This window comes from Rhinatrema bivittatum, chromosome 3 (genome assembly GCF_901001135.1).
Source record: "Rhinatrema bivittatum chromosome 3, aRhiBiv1.1, whole genome shotgun sequence".
NCBI classification, from domain to species: domain Eukaryota; kingdom Metazoa; phylum Chordata; class Amphibia; order Gymnophiona; family Rhinatrematidae; genus Rhinatrema; species Rhinatrema bivittatum.
In genome coordinates, this window is record NC_042617.1 from 140,967,863 (window position 1) to 140,982,603 (window position 14,741).

Consider the following 14,741-nt stretch of genomic DNA (forward strand, 5'->3'; position numbering starts at 1 on the left):
GCCAGGTCCTTATAAAACTGAATCACTTTTCCCTACACCTTCGTCTCATCCAAGCATTGAGGCTCCAGAGCTCTGCCTGTCTCTGGGGACCTGCACGTAGAACAAAGAGCATTTCAAAGAATCCCCCTCTGGAGGTTCTGGATTTCAGTTTTTTACCTAAAATCCTAAATTTGACTTCCAGATCCTCTCTTCCACATTTTCCTAAGTCGTTGGTGCTCACATGTACCATGACAGCTTCCTCTTTCACAGCACTGTCTAAAATCCTATTTAGGTGATTCATGAGGTCTGCCATCTTCACACCAGGCAGACATATCCATCAGCTAGTCCTCATGTCCACCAGCTGCCTAGCTATCTGCATTTCTAATAATCGAATCACCAACTATTATGGCTGGCCTAACCCTTTCCTCCTGGACATTAGCCCTGGGAGATGCAAGAGGACGATGCATCATTTGGAGAGCATGTCCTTGCTACAGGATCACTTCCTGCTACATTAGGGTGATTCTTTCTGACAAGGAGACCTTCCTGATCCAAGGCAGCACCAGGGCTGCTAGACTGGAGTGGGGTCTTGGCTACTATGTCCCTGAAAGGCTAATCTTTATACTATTCTGTGTTCTTCAGCTCCTCCAGGTCTGCCACTCTAGCCTCCAGGAGCTCTTTGCACTGGATGCACACACAAAAACTCTCACCAGCAGGTAAAAAAATCATACATGTGATGCTCAATGCAAAAGACTAGAAAACCCCCCTCTTGATGCTGGACAGCTTCCTTCATCTTAATTTTGTTGAGTTCCTAGTTAATTTTAGGTTGCTGCAGGAGTAGGAATGTATACAATTGAGTCCTTTAAATTTATAGATGAATTCGCTATTAATCTGGTCGTGACCTACAAGGGGATATTACACTCTCAATAAGGGCTGGTGCAGTAGTGTGATTTAGACTAAAGCCTGGTTGATTTTTAATGAGAAAGTGTCACTTGTCTATAAATCGAAGGATGAACTGTTGGTGGAAGGTAGGAAAAGAAAGAAGACACTAGAATTAACTCCTTCTGGCTTGCTTTTTATTTCACACACATAAGAAATTGCCATGCTGGGTCAGACCAAGGGTCCATCAAGCCCAGCATCCTGTTTCCAGCAGAGGCCAAACCAGGCCACAAGAACCTGACAATTACCCAAACACTAAGAAGATCTCATGCTACTGATGCAATTAATAGCAGTGGCTATTACCTAAGTAAACTTGATTAATAGCCATTAATGGACTTCTCCAAGAACTTATCCAAAACTTTTTTGAACCCAGCTACATTAACTGCACTAACCACATCCTCTGGCAACAAATTCCAGAGCTTAATTGTGCGTTGAGTGAAAAAGAATTTTCTTCGATTAGTCTTAAATGTGATACTTGCTAACTTCATGGAATGCCCCCTGGTCCTTCTATTTTCCAAAAGTGTAAATAACCAATTCACAACTACTTGTTCAGGACCTCTCATGATCTTAAAGATCTCTATCATATCCCCCCTCAACCGTCTCTTCTCCGTGCTGAATAACCCTAACCTCTTCAGCCTTTCCTCATAGGGGAGCTGTTCTATTCCCTTTATCATTTTGGTTGCCTTTCTCTGTACCTTCACCATCACAAATATATCTTTTTTGAGATGCAGCGACCAGAATTGTACACAGGTGCAGTCTCACCATGGATCGATAGGGCTTTATGAAATTTTCCATTTTATTAACCATTCCCTTCCTAATAATTCCTAACACAAACTATAAAATTAAAAAAAAACCCTCCATTGTTTCACTTCTTAAACTTTTTAAGACCTAATATTTCCCAAAGCAATAGTTACTGGTCCTCTTCAGCCACCAGCAAGATGATCTTTTCCCAGTGCTCTCACTGGAATGAGAGATTTGAGTAACGGTGTGCACTTCTGGTCTTCTACTGCAAGGGATGTGGGGCCCCCTGAAGCTGGGGCTGTGGAGTTCGAAGCCTGGATCACTTGCTCTGACCTCTGGAGTTTTCTCTGGGGGAATGCAGGGAACAGTATGCAGATGAACCTTCTGGTCCTTTTCTACTGCCTATGAATCTGGTCAAAGCAAAGGCTCACCTGGGATTTGAACCCAGGATCTCTTGCACCAAAAGTGAGCATCATAAGCCTAGACCAATGATCCCCTATGCAAATACAGGGAAGCAATATAATAAATATATACATAACACTGCAGAGGCAGAACATCCCTTCCTTCTGATGTCCAGGACAAGATAATCCTACAAATTGACTCTGAGGAGTGAGCAGAACATCTTATAAAATCAGATTGACGCATTTGATACTTCATATCATGGGGTTAAGGAGACTAGCACAGCTGAAAGTCTTCGATCTGTAAGAAGATGGGAATGAAAAGCTAGTAGATAAAAATTTGTTTGGAAAAAAAGATTAATGAAATCAGTATCTATGATCAGTCCTTCAAATGCTAACAGCAATTATGGGAGAAGAAATGTCTCAAAGAAAAGGTCACTATCAGCCGTATCAGACAATATTACTATCCATAAAGATGGTATCAGCTTTATAGGCAAAGACCCCAATTGCAGCATATAACCTAGCAGCTGCAGCAGCATTCAAAAAAGGATGCCCAAGGGAAATGGGTACAGCAAAGATCCACTTAACAACCAGGGCAGAAAACTGGTTGTAATTTTTGACTTCATCTGCAGCACCATAGACCCTTTGCTACAAGATCTTCCAGTGGGGAGTAGAGTTAATTATTTTCAAGCCTAGTGGTTTTAATAACTGTAAACAATTGGGTTTTACAGGTTGCTCAGAGAAGCTAGTGCCTCAGTTTTCAAAATCTTTTCCAAACTCATCACAAATTCATACCATACCTTGGGAGCAGGTATAGATTCTAAATAAGAAAATATCTTTCTTATTGAAAAAGAGTGCAACAGATCCAGTATCAACACAGGAGAAAGGAAAGGTATCAGGACCTCTCATTCCACTAGGAAAATTAGGCAGTTGCATAGAGCACCACCCCATAGATTGCACCAAAACAGCTGGTACGAGTGCCTGGCAGCTGGAAATAGAGAGCTAGGCCATGAAAGATGGATAAAGATATAGAAAAAGGCCTAGTAATGGCTGCGGCCCAAAGAGAGGCATTGACTAGGCAGGGCTATGGGTGGAGTCCGTTCATCTACAGCCAAAGAAAAGAAAGAAGGCGAGGAGAAGCACAGGCGCTTGTCTGTGCAAAATCATCTCTGCTGTTATGGAGCAGTACCTTTAGCGCAGAGGAGGATTCTGTTCAATGCTTTTTTGAAGTGGATGGGGCCAAAGACGTGAAAAGGCGAGATTCTGGAAGGTCTGCAGGCATATCTCATCCTGCCCGCAACTGAAGATCTAGGAGGGTCGCAGACAGAGCATCCTGCCCACAGCAGAGAGATGGAGTGCCCTTGGAAGGGCTGCAGGTGGAGCCCATCCCACAAGCAACTGATGATCTGGGAGGGCCATGGATGGAGCCATCCCATCTTTGGCAGAGATATGGAGAGGCCTTAGAAGGGCTGTTGGAGCCAATCCTGCTTGTGACGAACACAGGATGAGAGAGGATCGGGAGATCAGTGGTCGGAATATGTCCTGCACACAGTCAAGGGGCCTCCAGTTAGAGAGCAAAGGAATTTGTGTTTATGCCTGGCTAACTTTGTGAGAGAGAAAAAGCCTGGATGGGTAAGTTTGTGTGAGAGAGAGTAAAAGCCTTGGATGTATGTGTGTGTTTGTGTGAGAAAGAGAGGAAGCCTGGGTGTTGGGGGTATGTGAGAGAGGAGAGGGAACCAGTGTGTGATAAATTGTTTGAGTGAATGAGAGAGAGAAGGATCCTTTGTGTTTGAGTGAGCAAGAGAGGGAATCTGTATGTGTGTGTGTGTGGGTGTGCGCCTGAGTCAGTGAGAGAGGGTTCCTCTTTGAGAGACTAAATGTGTGTGTATACACACATATGTATATATATATATATATGTGAAAGTCTGAGGGGACTAATGTAGACAGCAACCCTACCCCATCTGCATATAATTGCTATTTTTAAATATTTTTTGGTGTTTGGAACATTTTTTATAGTTTTAAAATTTTGGAATGTTCTATTTTCATCTGGTTTTCCGTCCCGGGAAGGTGGTCGAGGCTCAAAGTTGGAGCTCTTTCAGGAGGAGGGAGATTTTCTGGGGTCCAGTGAGGGTCCTGAGATTGAATTGAGGGAGGTGAAAAACAGTGAAAGGGGAGTTAATGCCCTACCGCCTTGCATTTCACTGGAGATTTGCCTCGATGGTTTGCAGATCGGATTTAAGGTTGGAGTCAGATAAAGAACTGCCATACTGGGAGATCTACTTTCTGGGTTGCTGCCTGGAAGGATTCAGCCAAAGCCCATCAGTTCAGGAGAGCATTTCCCGTTCATGTTACTGGACTTTAGAGATCTGCACACCAGAAAGGAACTGGAATGGAGAGAAGCTTGGGGATGGTTCCCATTCTCATATAAGTACCTTGGAGCTGGTGGCTAATGGGATATAAAAACCCTCAGGGTGTGAAGATTGTAAGCCCTCAGGGGATAGGGAAATACCTACAGTACTTTGAAGTGCTGAAAAAAGTGCAAAAAGCAGAATATAAAAATCTAAATAAATTTTAGCAGTGTTTGTTTTTTCATTGTTGCACTGCATACAGAGTCTGTCTTGTTGGGGTCTCCAGTTCAATTTGTTTTCACATTTCTATTTATACTTTGTAGTTTTAATATTTTGTATTTAGTGAGGGTCTGTCTATGCACTTCATGTGTGACCAAGATGAGGTATTCTGGTAGTGTTCAGTTTCTCTTTAGGGATCTATAATTGCTTGATTTGTTCTGTTTTACTAATAAGAGGTATGTTGATGTTTTAGTGTAATATTTGCAGTATTGCCTTTTCTTTCATAGGTAGGATTGTTACTGTTTAAGTACTGGTACTTAGTGCTATTTTGATGTGGGAAGTGTACTATATTGTAATTCTAATAAAGTTTACTCGTGGCTTTCTGAGCATCAAACCCATACCCAACCAATATTATAATAGGCCTAATGCCATATGAGTTCCAAGTGCTGTTTTTTGCTTTTTTGCAGGGTTTTCTGGTTGGCACACAGCAGTGTCTATAAATATTATATATATGGTATAAGTGAAAGTTTTCCTCAGAAATGTGAACTTTATTGTTTACTTATGTAATCTGTTATAAAATGCATAATTTTAAATTATGTGTGGGCCGGGGTGTATACATGGTTAGGGGTGGGGTGGGGGATGCAAGGCTATAAGGGTTCGCCTAGGATACCTAATACCCTTGCTCTGGAAAGGGTTCTAGTCTAAATACTTTCTAATCCCAAAGAAATCAGGAGGCTTATGGCTGGTCCTTGTTTCGAGGAACTTGAACAAATTTCTCAAAAAAAGAAATATTGAAGATGAATTCCCTGGGCACAATTCTACCACATTTAGAGTTTGGTTAACTTTGGATCTTAAAGATGCATATTTGCATATTTCAATCAACGCAAAGCACAAAAGATATCTATGATTAAAAACAGATGGCAGTCGTTCTCAATACAAAATTCTTCCCTTTGGTCTCTTAGTAGCACCCAAGTATTCATGAAACGGTTAGCGGTACTGGCAGCATATATCAGAAAGAGCATCACGTCATCTGGAATTTATAGGAGCTTCCCTAGAAACAGAAAAATGGAAAGCCTTCTCTCAGTTCAAAGGATGAAAAATATGATCAGAATAGTCCTGCAGTTGACTAGTCTGAATACAGTTTCAGCTAGGTTTTTCATCAGAATGCTAGGCCATATGGAGGCAACTGTCCCTCTAGTTCCACTAGTAGAATTACACATGAGACAGGCCTACAGGCATTTAAGGGACAGATGGAATGAACATACTTAACCATTGTCTTCCAGAATACAAATAAGTCCCTTATTTGTGCTCTCCAATGGTGGACTTGCCTGCCAAATTCTTTGTTGTCATCAAACGTTTTAGCTCCGAATGTGCTAGGAAAGGACACTTTCACAATTCAGTTGTCAGATTAGTTCCTTTATGCTTTCCCACCAGTTCCTTTTGTATCCAAAACAATTGTGAATCTGAGAAGTGACAAGGGAAAGATGATACTGTGATTGCTCCATTTTGGCCATAGAACATGTTTCCCTGCTTCAGAGGTTAGCAATAGCTCCTCCCATAAGTATTTGAATATTTCTAATATTGACTCAGAATGATGATGCTCTTCTCCAGCCTAATCTGCAAATCCTGGCTGTTTATAGCTTGGATATTGAAAGCCAGGCAATACAGAAGTTACCCTTCAAAAGTAAGAGAAGTGTTACTAGCAGCACAGAAACCATCCACTAGAAAATCATACAGGGAGATTTACTCGAAAGAGGTCCCAAATATTCTGCAATAACTCTCACTAGGACGAAGCAATCTGAATGAAACAACGTTCAATATGCTCCTCAGTGAATGGAGCTTCAAACAAGCTGGGATGCCCCCACATCGGAGCGATGAGGTAGGCGCCAGGCAGCCGTAGCGATGTTCAACCTCCGTTCATGAGACGGCGAATAGTGTCGCACATCAGCAAAGATCATAGCAGAAATTGAGTCCTTTGTCGGCAACAGGGTAATTTCAAAGGGGCTTTGGCCACCACAGTCGCCTGTTCTGAAACCATCAGACTTCTTCCTTTGGGGTATGCTCAAAGGAAAAGTCTATCTGAACAATCCTCACACTGTGGAAGATTTGAAGGAAAACATACAATGTGAAATTGCTGCTATTCCCCCCGATATGTTCGCATGGAGCTCCGCGTTGAAATGTCTGGCGGAAAATGGCTACACTTCCAGCATCGCACGTAATGCAAAAGATTACACATATGTCAAGTTGTATGTAGTGTATTTTTTTGGTTCAGATTGCTTCATCCTAACGGAAGTTGCAACAGAATATTTGGGGCCTCTTTCGAGTGAATCTCCCTGTATGACTTTAAATGAAAAAGGTTCTATACTTGATGTACAAACAACAATACACAACCCTTTAATATATTTCAGAAGTACCTAATAACTTCTTAGCCTCTCAGAAGCTGGATTGAAATTGAATTCTGTAAGATTAAATTTAAGTACTAGTGAAAGGTAAATTAATTTCACAACATCCCACGGTAACAAGGTCCATAAACAGACTGTGGTTACGCCTTCCAGTTTAAGACCCTTTTTCTCAGTACAAGCTGAATATAGTACTCAATGTTTTAATTAATCTCATTTTCCAGCTTCTGTCTAATGTGGATCTCAGATTTCTATCTTGAAAGATTTTGTTCCTAATAGCTGCTACATCAGCTCATACATTAAGTGAGTTCCAAGCTTTAGTAATTCACTCTGCATACTTGAAGATTTTCAAAAGTAGGATACATTTCTACAGAAAATGGTTCAGTTGGAAATGACAAAAAAAACAACAAAGGGACTACGTGGGACCGCCTTCCGATTTGCTTTATTGGACCTTCAGTTGGAAATGAGACACTAATCCATTTTGCCAGTTTTCTTTGCAAAACATCTCACTTCGAAGGCAGAATATAAACTTAATTCCTTGGATTGCAGAAGAGCCTTACCTTTTTATTCAGAAAGAAAAGAAAATCCAGAAAATCACCTCAATTATTTGTCTCCATGATACACCAACACAAGGTTTGTCAGCAAAGAAGCAAACTTTGCATGGCTCTCAAGTTGCATTTTAATTTGTTACATATTTACAGGTCATCAAATAACTGCCAAAATTAAAGCACATTAAATAGAGTAACCAAAATCCATAGCTCATCTCCATTCATTTTCAATACCAGATGTCTGCAAAGCAGTAACTTGATCTTCCAATCATGCTTTTAAAAGGTACCACTGTACAGATAGTAATTTTGGGCAAGCCGTGTTAAAAAAAGATAAAAACACCCCCCCCCCCCCCCAAAAAAAAAGCCTTTAACTAATCCTCAGCTATGCCTCTCAACTTCCATTTATTGGATTGCAATTATTCTCTACTGAAAAGGGATACATTAATTTCATTGCACCTCTCAACTTGGGGTTCACCAGTTGTTTGCTGAATTTGTCCTGCTTGTCCATGGAAAAAGTGAAGTTGCTTCTCTGTAACAGTTGTTTTCTGTGGACTGTAGGACAAAAGCTCCACAATCCCACCCGCCTCCCCAAAGAGTTGAGGTATTAGTCTGTGGGGATTTCACAGTGGCAGCAGTGCAGGAACTCCCATGCATAAAGACTTTTCAGTTTTTCTGGGCTCTGAGAGAGAGCATGCTCCGGTTTGGCATTGTGCGGTGATGTCACCCACTTGTGTGGCTGGTTTGTTTTACTGACCACAGAGAATACCTGTTACAGGTAAGCAATTTCACTTTCCCAGCACCTAGTACTGTGTGTTTGTGTGTATGTATATCTCTATCTCTATAGCTATATACATAAACACAGACACACACACACACACACATCTATAAATCTGTTTACCACTGTATAATGTGATTCTGAAGCTTGGTATTCCAAATTTCAAATCTCAGTATTACTAATTGCTCATTCTGCTGTGAATAAGTTATTGTAACGCCCCCTTTATCTAACCTCTTCCAAATTTTATGGTTTCCTTAATTTTTCTCTCTGATTCTGTCACTTCAATACATTGTACCTGTATGTAGATGCTGCTTTTGTTCCATTCCAGATATGGCTACATATTTAGTGTTGGGGTTTTTTATGTGTGCTTATAGAGAGCCTTTAGAAATATTATCTTCATATGTTGTCTAAGCTATGGTCTTCTTTGCTGTGCATTTTAAAATCTTTTTATTATATATATTTTGAAGATCAGAAGATGGAAAATCCTCAGAATTTAGAATCTTCCAACTCCAAGTCTGAGAAAGAGGACATGGCCTCTCTGAAGAAAGATAGTGAAAGCCCTGTGGTAAGATGATGATTTTTCATATTCAGTTTCATCTGATGTTTGTTTTGTTCTGTCATTTTAAAGATGGTTTTGACACATCATTCTTGCATGTACATCTTAAAGTGTGCATGATGTGTAGCATAGTGATCATTTAAATAAGTGCTGTTTGTATGTTTTATCTTTGGGGTATCTGCATGACAGGTCATGATATCTTATTACAGGGGTCAGGAACCTTTTTGGCTGAGAGAGCCATAAACGCCACATATTTTAAAATGTAATTCCATGAGAGCCATACAATATGTTTAAAACTAAATACAAGTAAATGTGTGCATTTTATGTAAGATCACACTTTTAAAGTACAATAAGTCTCTGAAAATATTACACCAGGCCTTAAGACACCAATACATCTCCTATTAGGAAAACGGACCAAGTCAGGCTGCTATAGAGTCCTACACAGAAACTACACGCCAGCAGAAAACCTCACCTGAATCACGTGCTGTCCCTCACCTAACATAGAATAAAGAGACCAAAACGCATAACAAGAAGCATGCAGACAAAAACTGAATTGGAAACTGCAACAAGCCAGAGTCTCTGTATGCAGTGTAACAAAGGAAAAAAGAAACATCACACATCCTTATAAAACAAATCAAGAAATATAAAATCATCAGCAGTAAAACTGTACTAACAAAAAGAACATATTTCGAAACAGCTGATGAGTGGAATATCCAATAATTAAAAACTCATATAAAACATTTCCAGATACCAACAAAATATTTCAAAATAGCAGACACAAAGATCCAGTAATGAAAAATAATAAGGATACAAAAATTTTTTTGCTCTGCATACCTGGGAACGTTTGATATCCAGGTGTCCTGAGATTGTTCTGAATTAGCAGGAGGTGGGGTGGTTTGCTTGGAACTTTCTCCTCTCTCAGTCACATACAGCGCTCTCTCTCACACTGGCTCTCAATGACACACCTATACACACATGCTCTCAGTCACTCACATATACAAATGTTTTTTCTCTCTCACTTATATAGGCTCTTAATTACACATTTACACACATGCTGTCTATCTTTTCACGCTTACACACACACAGGCTTTCAATCACATAAATACATGTTGTCTTTTTCTCTCACACACAGACTCTCATTCACATGCTTACAAACATGTCCCCTCTTTCTCTCATTTACACACAGGCTCTCAATCACATACTCACATGCTCCCTCACCTAAATCAGCTCTCAATCACACACATACACACATGGTCTCTCTCTCTCATTTAAACACAGGCTCTCAATCACATACTCACATGCTCCCTCACCTAAATCAGCTCTCAATCACACAGACACACATGGTCTCTCTCTCTCATTTAAACACAGGCTCTCAATCACATACTCACATGCTCCATCACCTAAACCAGCTGTCAATCAGACACAGACACACATGATCTCTCTCTTACTTATACACACAGGCTCTTAATCATACATACACATGATCTCTCTCACACACAAAGGATCTCAATCATACACACATACTCTTTCAAACAAACAGGTTTTCAATTACAAACTTACACATACAGGTTCCCAATGGTAAACTTACATTCATGCTCTCTCTCTCACAGGCAGGATCTCAATCACAGACATACTCTCTTTCACATATACAGGCTCTCAATCATTCACATACATGCAATCTCTCACTCACACACACAGGATCTCAAACACACATGCTTGCTCGCTCATTCATTCACTCTCTCTCTCCCCCTCCCCCCCCCCCCCCCCCGGGAACTCGCGGCAGCAGCAGCCACCTCCCAACGCTAACCTCCTTCATTTTCAGCCCTCGCGGAGGCGAAGGCGGAGTCCCATCGGCCGCGGTTGAAGATTTTCATTTTCCTCCGAGCCGCGCTGCCGTCTTCTTCCCATCGGACACTAGCGTGCCTGCGCGGATCTTCCCGCGCAGGCACCCGATGCTCTCCACTTCCTCTTCCGGGCCGCGGGAAGAAGAGAGCACCGGCGTGCTCTCTTCTTCCCGCGGCCCGGAAGAGGAAGTGGAGAGCATCGGGTGCCTGCGCGGGAAGACCCGCGCAGGCACCCGATAACTCCAGCGCTGGCACCCGGCTGACACCCGATGACTCCCGCGCAGGCTCCCGGATGACTCCAGTCGGCGTGCTCTCTTCTCCTCCCCCCCCGCGGCCCGGAAGAGGAAGTGGTGAGCATCGGGTGCCTGCGCGGAAGAAGAGACCACGCTAGTGTGGTCTCTTCTTCCCGCGCAGGCACCCGATGCTCTCCACTTCCTCTTCCGGGCCGCGGGGGGGGGGGGGGGGGGGGAGAAGAGAGCACGCCGGTGCCGCTGACTCCAGCTGTCCTGCCGCGTTCCGCCCGGGCTGACAGCATTTTAAGCCCGGGCGGCGGAGGACCGGGGAGCAGCTGGGTCAGCGGGGAACCGCGAAGTATGGCGACACTTGTCTGCGAGCCAGATGCAGCCCTCAAAAGAGCCATATCTGGCTCGCGAGCCATGGGTTCCCGACCCCTGTCTTATTATATGTGCTGACCCTAAAGTTTTTTAAGTAGGTAAGATGAATAACCTTATGTAGATTAAATGTAAACTTTGGGGTCAATTACCCATTCAGAATCTGTTAAGGAGATTGTATTGAATAGTTATATGGGAGTTTCTTAGGAGTCCTAATAGTGTCAGGCTAATGAGAGTTTAATGTAGGCCCATCTCCATGGCATGAAATGCATTATCTGTCTCATTAAATTATGCATGAGGTTCATTTCTTAATGACCTGCAGTTATTTATCCAATGTCAACAACACTGGATGTGGCAAAGGAAACTTATGGAGCGTGTTTAAGGAGTGATTCCAGCATTATCTAAGAGCAAGATGCTAAAAATACTTGTCCCACTTAAATCACAACTGTGCTTCATTTAACTATTTTTCCAAACACACAGTCAGACTCATTAGGACAGAGGTGGGCAAACTTTTTAAACAGGGCCTCATCGGTGGCTGTCCTCTGTACCAGGTTATGGGTGTTCCCCTTGGAGCTCTTCTTAGAGAGCGGGAGAGGGTGAACGAAGGAAGAAAGAAGAAACACTAAAATAGACAAAGCTTATTGATAAGTTCTTCAGTCTTTATTTCAAAACTGTATTGCAGTTTTTCTTCACTCTTTATTTCAGGGCTGAAATTTGCACACTAATATAATTGTATTTAAGATTGAATAAAATTTGATACAGCTTTGAAATAAAGATTGAAGAAAATATCCGTAAGCAGTGTCTAATTTTTTTTCTTTCTCTTTATCCATCTTCCCCATCCCCCCAACACTCCTCTCTCTGACCCTTTTAGTTGGTTGACTTAAGATCTGGCTGTTGCAGTTGGCTTTTATTAGACCCTTGATTTACTGTTTTGATGATAACTCCCTGCTGTATGTATTTGTTTTATTTATTAGCTATGACTGGGGTTATAGTTGGTCTAGGTGTTGCTTGTTATAACATAATATGGAGCAATAATCCACAACAAAAATCAAATTCCAATCTGCTAGTAATATAATGGCCCACTTATGTGAACCTGCTCCAAAATACTCTGTATAAAAAGAAAAAAAAAGAGTGCAGACTGACATTTTGATTAAGGGAAGTATAAAGCTTTTCTGATCTGTGGGTACTTTAATGAATTTCTGGACTCACTTTCAAAAGTATAAATGCTGAGTCAGCACTGCCAGCTTGGATGTTCATTTATACTTCTCAGCTTGAATTCTCATTTTTGCAGAAAGAGGAGGCACAACAATTTGTAAGCACTTTAAAATTTTGAATAGTGTGGCATAGATATAAAAAGCAAAATAATTGGATTATGATTACAAGATGGTGTGGTTTTCTCTCGGAATTTTGTCCACAGAGTTTTTCCACATGTGATGGCCTTTTAAAAAATATATAGTTTAATTGCTTATTGAAATGTTAAGTACTCCTAAATAGTATACCATGGAGCTTGTTCACAATAATGGGATATGGAGCAATATTTATTTTTCTGATACTGACTTTGTTGCTAATTTCATTTTTTTATGTATGATTGATTTGGTTTTAATAATCCTATGAATTTGTATTCTGCTTATTTTTTATGGTTGTCCATTATACTTCATTATACCATTATTAATTTTTATATTATATGTTGTCTTTTGTTTTATTATGTTTGTTTATAAATCTGTCAATTATATTCTATGTGTTGGCAGTTAATTGTTCCATGCCTTGAAAAATTCTGTGGCTAGATGGGGCTATAAACTGGAATGAATAAATTTGGCAGGGATGGCAGTCATACTGAGTCACTAGCTAGACTTTAACGAATGGTCTCTGAGCATGTGGTAAATAGCATTTTCTTTCTGTGGAGAACTGCTAAGATCTGTTTGCAGCAACTCAAAACAGGAAGGTACCAGCTTTAATCCTTTACTGGAAAAAGGGACTTTCCTAGCGTGTAGCCAGATGGACTCAGAACAAGTGGGTATAGTGTGCTCGTGCTAGCAGTTGGAGACGGATCTGACGTCAGCACGGGTACATATACCCCCACAGGAAGTGAAGCAATTCAGTAATTTCCGTCTCCAAAGCAGTTTGGAGCTCCTTCACGCTCTCTGAGCGTTCTTCCAAATTCTAACGACTAAATTCCTAGACGACATCTACTAACGGCGAGCCCCGCACTCCTGCGGTGATACCAGTCGGTCCCTCCCCCAGTTGAGTTTCCCGAGGTGATTTCCGTGGTCCCTTGGAGGTAAGTGCCTCGGTCCGGTGGCCGACTCGCGGCAGGGACCCAGCCCCCGAGCGAGAAGGGCTTGGGCGCGGCCTAGAGGCAGCCTCGGTCCCGGCGTGGACTTGGCCCCCGAGCGAGCCGAGTTCGGGCACGGCCTAGAGGCAGCGAGTGCACCTCCTCGAGCGCGGCTGTGAAGGTACTCACCCTCTCCCCCCGCAGCCGGAGACCGCCCGGGTTGCAGCCGGGAAGCACCGAAGACAAGGTAAGGCGTATATATATTTACTTGTTGGTCTCCGAGGATCTGAGGAGAAGCAGAGTGTGCCTCTGGGGCGGCCAGTTCAGTAGGCCGCCATTTCGTCTGCCTGCTCGCCATCATCTTCTACCTGAAGCGTCCCGCCTATTGCTATGCGCACGGCGATAGGCGTCTGTTGCTACGCGCACGGCGATAGGCGTCCGTTGCTACGCGCACGGCACTAGGCGCACGTTCATAGATAGGCGCCCGTTCATAGGCGCACATTGTTGGTGCCCGGTCATAGGCGCAAGTTCTTAGGCGCCCGTTTATAGGCGCACATTGTTAGGCGCACGTTGCTGAGCGCTGGTTTCAGGCGCCTGCTTTTCGCGCACAGCGCAGACTCTTATTGAGTTCACCGGCGGCATGGAGCATAAGAGTGACCAAGCTTCGGCAGTGCCGGCACCTCCAGAATCAGGCATCAATCTCTGCTCTGCATGCAACCTCAGGGCCACACAGAATGAGGATGCAGACTCCCTATGCGCCCAATGTGAAGAGGCCCTGGGAGTCCCGGGCCAGGGCCGGTCACAGCCCAGCGTTCTTGCCGGTTCCTCAGGGAACACTCCGGAGCCAGCAAGCAGCGGGGAGCAGCCAGTGAACCAGGGGGGCCTGGTTCCCATGCGGCCAGATATGGCTTCGATCTCCTGGGTGGAATTATTCAAAGGGATTCATACCTTTGTGACGATGCAGTCAGCTCCCCGACTGGGTCCGTACATCCAGAATGACCCGGCCCCTGGACCCTCGCGACCTAGGCGCGGCTACTCTACACGTGATAGCCCCAATTATGGGGATTCAGACTACCCGGCAGAAGAAGATGAGCCCGCCGAGGAGGGAGAGCTTC

The 14,741-nt window shown here is 42.9% G+C and overlaps 1 protein-coding gene across 4 annotated transcripts in view; it reads left to right on the forward strand.

Annotated features, from left to right (window-relative positions):
- The window catches only part of RALGAPA2 (Ral GTPase activating protein catalytic alpha subunit 2), a 1,327,630-nt gene that overhangs the window by 444,549 nt on the left and 868,340 nt on the right, over positions 1-14,741 (forward strand). For all 4 annotated transcript variants that reach the window (XM_029593760.1, XM_029593759.1, XM_029593761.1 and 1 more), the window contains one exon: positions 8,811-8,908. In XM_029593760.1, the coding sequence (XP_029449620.1) occupies positions 8,811-8,908 (98 nt within the window). The remainder of the gene's footprint in view (positions 1-8,810; positions 8,909-14,741) is intronic.